We start from the raw sequence: 6000 nt of genomic DNA on the forward strand, positions 1-6000 counted from the left end.
GTGTCCCTTACAATTATTTTACAATGTAAAAAAGTAAAAAACTTCAAAAAATCTATATTTATTCTTCATAAGGGCAGGTTACTTGGTTTTGTTAATACTCTTTATGATGGGCTCTCTGACAGCAGTCTCCTCAATGCCCTCCCTCTTCCCCTATTGTGTAGTAGACTTTTGAGAATCTAAAAGGTTTCCAAGTTTCTTTTTGCACACTGTTCTACTTGTAGTCTCTCATTTCTAATCTGCATCTAAGGGCACGGAAGAGTTCCAATGAAAACTGAAATCGGTGTGCATGAGTGGTGCCTTTATTTGGCTCATTGCTTTCACTGGGTGCCCAATGGATTCAAACAGCGCCATCTCTCAGTGCACAGGAATAATCTTGTCTGGCGCTTTGGAGAATTCAAAAGGTGAGGAATTTTCAATTAGAAAGAGTATAGAAGTAAAGTTACAGCGAAGATAAAATCCTTTATATTAAATTTACCAGCTTTATTCAGAGAAAGAGAAAGTCCAGCCACTTAAAAGCATAATTTTGGTGCAGTTTAAGCTGTCATGAATAGAACCTTCCTCTAAATTTGCTTATAAATTTTCTAATCTGGGCCTTTGAGACAAGTTCTTGCAATGAAGACTAGAGCAAGAACCCAGATACTACACGCATCCATTAGAAAAATCATTACTGAAAGTATGTGATTTGTCCTTTTGAGAGTCTCCTTTTCAGTCTTAGAGAGCCTGCTTCACAAGTCTCACTTAAGTAGAAGGCTTCTCTACCTCTACGTGTCTCATCTGGACCATAGTGATCTTCTGGTAGGAGACATGCACCTCCTACTGTACTACTGTAGAGCCCCTATCTGACTCTGGGGGGCAGATTTATGGGAAAAAGAAGAAGTGCAGTAAGTCACCTTGCTGCACTGCACTGTGTCACAGGGAAAGAGCAGGTATGTGCCATATTTAAGGCATACAGCACATTGCTGACTTTTTGCCTTGCATTGGCATACAATAAGCTGCCTAGCGTCAATGTAGGCACCCTTACACTGCAGTGCAAGTGTGCCTGCATTGCATGCAGGATTGTTTGTGGGTAGGAAGGGGCACCTTCCTGCACAAAAGAATCCTGGGAGGCATATTCCTCTTTATGTGTGTTCCAGAATGCAGCACTCATAGAAGGAGGAAGAAACGAGGAGAAATAGTGATATTTTTCCTCATTATACCTCCCCTGGGAAGGTGGAAGATTTTAGCGCATTCTCAGGCTCACAAGTTCTTGTAAATCTGGGAATGCATCAAAAACCATAGGAGCTGTGTGGGAACACCAACGTAACACCCATGGAACACCTTCCTAGGGCAAGGTAATGCAATGCAGCGATTTGCACTGTATTGCGTCACTCCAGACTTTTAGAGCCATTCAGAGCAATGCAAAGTGGCTTCGTGGGGCTTCAGAAATCTGACTTAAGGTTTGCGTCACTGTTGCACCACATTGCATTGTGCAAGAGCGAAGCAAAATGTATCATAAATATGGCTCATAGTGGTATATTTACAAGAAAATAGCGCATCACAGGTGATGCAGCACTTTTCTTGCACCCCCCTACCGGCACCTAACGACATCATGGTAGCGCCGTATTTAGGCCAATAGCGTTGGAATTTTTGAAGCTATTTTGGCGCTTTGCTGTGCTAGCATCAAAAATGTTGACGCTAGCGCAACAAAGTGTAATGAGGCCCATGGGTTACTATGGGTGTGTCATTTTAATGCCTGTTTTGAGCAGGCATAACAAGTGACATGAAAAATGGCGCAGTGAAATCTTGTAAGATTCACTGCACCATTTTTGTAGGCCTCCAAGAGCCGGAACACCCCCCTTGCATACATTATGCCTAGCGCAGGAATAATGTGGCGCAAGAGATTACAGATTGGCGCAATGGATGTTTTGCCACTTTGTAAATAAAGTACGCCAAAAATGCCTCCTTAATGTCACATTAGCCTAAAAGAATTACTCTAATGTGGTGCAAGGAAACCCTAGGGGCTTGTAAATATGCCCCTTAGTTCGGTTGTTAATCCCTCATACACCGACCGAGCCAGTGAGTTGATCTCTTGCATGTTATATTTTACTGGGATTAAACTTTCTGGGCTTGTGTTAGTATTCTCAGGGCTCAGTGTGAGCTCGAGTGTGGTATCTGTTTCTTGATTTGTCCTTGGATTTGAAGTGAATACTTGTTCTCTCTGTTTTCAACATTTTGGAGTCTCTTTTATCCAACTTTCCTGTCCTTTTTTCAGGTCCCTCGTCACATTAAAGTATGCAGCCAATCATGTTTGCTTATACAGACTGCTTGGATGCACACTTTGTTACTACACAACGAAATATGGACAAAGTTAAGAATATCCGATTTGATTCATAGTCTATGTTCTCCTCAGTACAAAGACGAGATTTTCCAAAAATGCCATGGATTAAGCACCGATTTCTACAGCCCATCAAATATTATAAATGTAGGTATTTTTCAAAGGGAAACAACCTGCCTCGAACTGGAAGCAGGGATGTCGCTACAAATCTAAGACTAGCACAGAAAATACTTCTGACACCTAGATGTCAAACCAAGAGGCCAGTCTGGCTGTCTTCTGGTATGCATAGATCTCCTCCAATAGTCATTAAATGGGCTGTGATTTAACTCCAAATGCTTCCTTGTCTCCAGGAAATAGAGGGCATCAGTGCCATCTTCCATTACTACAATCTAAACAAGTTTCTGTTAGTGCAGTCTTTAAACCTAGTGCCTCCCTTTCTGACTAAATTGTGACCGAGAAGAAACTCATCATTGACTCGCCAAGGAAGATCATTTATGTTTCCACTCCTCTAAATGAAGCTCAGAAATCTCAGTAACGAAAAGGCTATACTACGTCTGTAATTGCTGGATATTGTTTCATAAGCTATCACTTGTTCTTACAACAATTTTCTGACAATCCTTTGTTTCTCACTCTTCTATGCCATCAATAGAGACTGGTTCTTTACCTTTTCTCACGGTATCTAAATTTGAGACAATAGTTTGAGAAAAAAATAGATTTCACACAGCTGTACTGCTGATCAGGACCGACTTTAGCGCTGTTAGAGTCCGGTCGAGCAGTCTTTTTTGGTGCACCCCCATGACCTCCTTCTCAATGAATTCCCTCACTACTACTCTTCAACAGAGGACCTCATCTCTTCCGAGGATCCCAATGACATATATTTCATTTTTAATAGTGCTACTCACGGTTCACTAACACTCAATACTGTGATCTGCATTGGAACGCGTTCTTTGCAGTAGCCACATTAACCACCCACACTACTTTATAATGAGCCAAAATTGCCATTAGACGAAATTCATATCTTTCATTAGTAGGAACATTAATCACTAGAGTTAGCTTGACATTTTTATTGTTGCCTGAAAACTGCTGGACACAAGGAAGTTCACCAGTTTTTAAACCAAAAGTTATTTTTAAACACAGCGCCCTCACCAAATTTAGCGGCAGGTGCGGCTTCACTGGTCACATGACCTTAAAGCCGGCCCTGTTCCTCATGACAAAGTTATCTTGTGTGCTACCAGCAAACATTTTAAAAAGTAGCTGTATACAAATGGTTGCTTGGGTGCTGATACTGGGTTCTCGAGTGATTACTAAAACCATTACCTGCATGTTTAAATTTGAATATTGGTCTTTTTTTATTGCTGCTTGGTCGATTTAACACTCTTTGTTGACTCTTGTGAACACTATGGGAATCATTACGAGTCTGGCAGTCACCTGGAGGTTGGGCTGCCAGGGAACCTCCAGCTCCATCAGGATCGGAGATCCCAGCAGTCTGGAGGTGGTTGCTGCCCTGGGGATTTCGACCCCCTTCTCCACCAGTGGTTACATGGCGGTATCACTGCTATGGAAATGTTGGTGGAGAATGGGGCACAGGGGGGCCCCTGCACTGCCCATGCACTTAGCATGGGCAATGCAGGGTCGTGCATGGCCAGTACCATCACAATATTCACTGTCTGCTTTGCAGACAGTGACCATTGAGAAGATGCTGGTGCACCCTGCAGGCTACAGCATTGCTGCTGGCTTTATTAAGAGCCGGAGACAATGCTGTAGCCTGTTTCCCGCTAGGGCAGCGGATGGAAACTCAGGTTTCCACACGCTGACCTAGCAGGAAACTCTTATTAAGGCCGGCAGGGAGGTAGCCTGTGTAAAAAAAATCAGCTGAACTCATAATGACCTCCTATATCTCAGTCACAGCTATGTAACTGACTAAAACCGTTTATATGTTTTCCTGAAAAACATAATGCTATAGGGGAATTTTGAAGGCATACACCCTTTGCATCCTCTGATCGATATCTCAACTAATCTCTGGGATCTACATTTTGTATAAATGGATATTGTTGGGAACGACTTTAGACATGTTTCGAGAAATGTTTTAACAATTAAAATGCAAAGCACCAATTAGGTTTCACCATAATGGAATTTTAATCTATAGTCCTGTCCTTTTCAAAAGCGTATATCTATTCTTGTTTTGAGAATTCTATTCAATTATTTTTTTGAGAAACGCAATCCAAGGACCTCTATTATTGGCTCTATGCCATTCAGAAGTTAATTATTTTGTGCACTTGCTATTGGTATCATGCCTACATAAAGCAGTGTACATTAATATGCCCAATTACATTAAATAGGCGATATTATGTTCTTGTGTTAGTATCTACATAAAAACATGTTTGCATTTTTTTCCTTTCTTATTCATTATGTTTTTTGTTTTTTTACATGGGCTTTATTGATTGGTAAATTCAATTTCTAAATTATTTCAATGCAGGTGCTCATTGCACCCGTCACAGAACAAGGACGAGTACAGCGAGACATCTATCTCCCTGGTGAAGACTACACATGGATGGATAGTAATACTGCTCAGGTGTTCGATGGAGGAACTTTACTACTGAACTATTCAGCCACCCTTTTTGAAGTTCCAGTTTTCTTCAGGGTTCCCTAAGCATGGGATGAAACCATCTACATATGGCATGCTTAATTCTAGGAAGATGAACACCGTTTGACGGTGTCTTGTACTGCACTTCTTCCAATTGGTAGCACTTTTCTAAGGATTCTCCTTGGTCAGCATGTCTTATTGTCTGAAGTGGAAAGAGGAAGTGCTGAAAAATCATCTCACTTCATTGTATATAACAGTATCTTTTGAACCTCGAAACAAACGGATCACAAGTAGATGCTGTCAATTGAAAATGCACCAATTTAGTATTAGCTGGATATGATGTATTCTCAGAGGTATATCACCTGAGATTGGAAAGGACAGCAATATGGTCATGTACGTTATCAGGCAAGGAGCGTATTAGACTCAGTACAACTTTTAATTGCCTGAAAAAAAGTCTTAGCAAATGGTTTTGCATTGCCTACCTCTACCTATGACATTGTCATTAATTAAAGATATGTTTGTTAATAAAAATCACATTGTCTAAAGTCGTGGCCTTACATATTTGTACACAGCAATGGTAGGAATGTGTCAGAAAATATCAGAATTTGTTTTTAATGAAAACACTTCATTATGTATAGGACAGGCAGAAAGCTTTTTAGAGTGAATCAGTGTATCATAAATCTAAGTTGTTTCTTGTCAAATTTCTCTAATAATATGCTCACTTTTGTTAATTAAAGCTTTTCAATAAGCTGAAATGGCACAGTTGACAATCCAAATTATTTCAAGGTATAAATTTGGTGGTCCAGGGATTTCATGTCATTTGATTATTTAAATACTATTTTACATTATCTGTTAAATCATATTTGATCTGTTGGTGAAATCCTAACGATTGAAAATCTATTGTTGATTTAGGACTTTTTAATATAAAATTAAACACTTTTAATAGCAATAATTTAAAAGTTTTTGAAAGTCATAGTAGACAATATTTAATATGTGACATTTTGCTAAAAGGATTACACTACAATCTATGCAAATTTCATTAAAATGAATGTCTCAATCGATTCAGAAACTATCAATCTCTTGTACGTAGTCCTGCCTAGAA

At 39.9% G+C, this 6000-nt stretch overlaps 1 protein-coding gene across 2 annotated transcripts in view; it reads left to right on the forward strand.

The window, feature by feature from the left end:
- Positions 1–5650, forward strand: part of LOC138284352 (SITS-binding protein-like) — a 948640-nt gene extending 942990 nt beyond the window's left edge. Inside the window, exon 10 of one of the 2 annotated variants that reach the window (XM_069223028.1) lies at positions 4791–5650. In XM_069223028.1, the coding sequence (XP_069079129.1) occupies positions 4791–4964 (174 nt within the window). In that variant the 3' untranslated portion in view covers positions 4965–5650. The remainder of the gene's footprint in view (positions 1–4790) is intronic. The other variant, XM_069223029.1, reaches the window with a different exon arrangement.
- The last annotated feature ends 350 nt before the right edge of the window (positions 5651–6000 follow it).

Source organism: Pleurodeles waltl, chromosome 3_1 (assembly GCF_031143425.1).
Source record: "Pleurodeles waltl isolate 20211129_DDA chromosome 3_1, aPleWal1.hap1.20221129, whole genome shotgun sequence".
NCBI lineage: Eukaryota > Metazoa > Chordata > Amphibia > Caudata > Salamandridae > Pleurodeles > Pleurodeles waltl.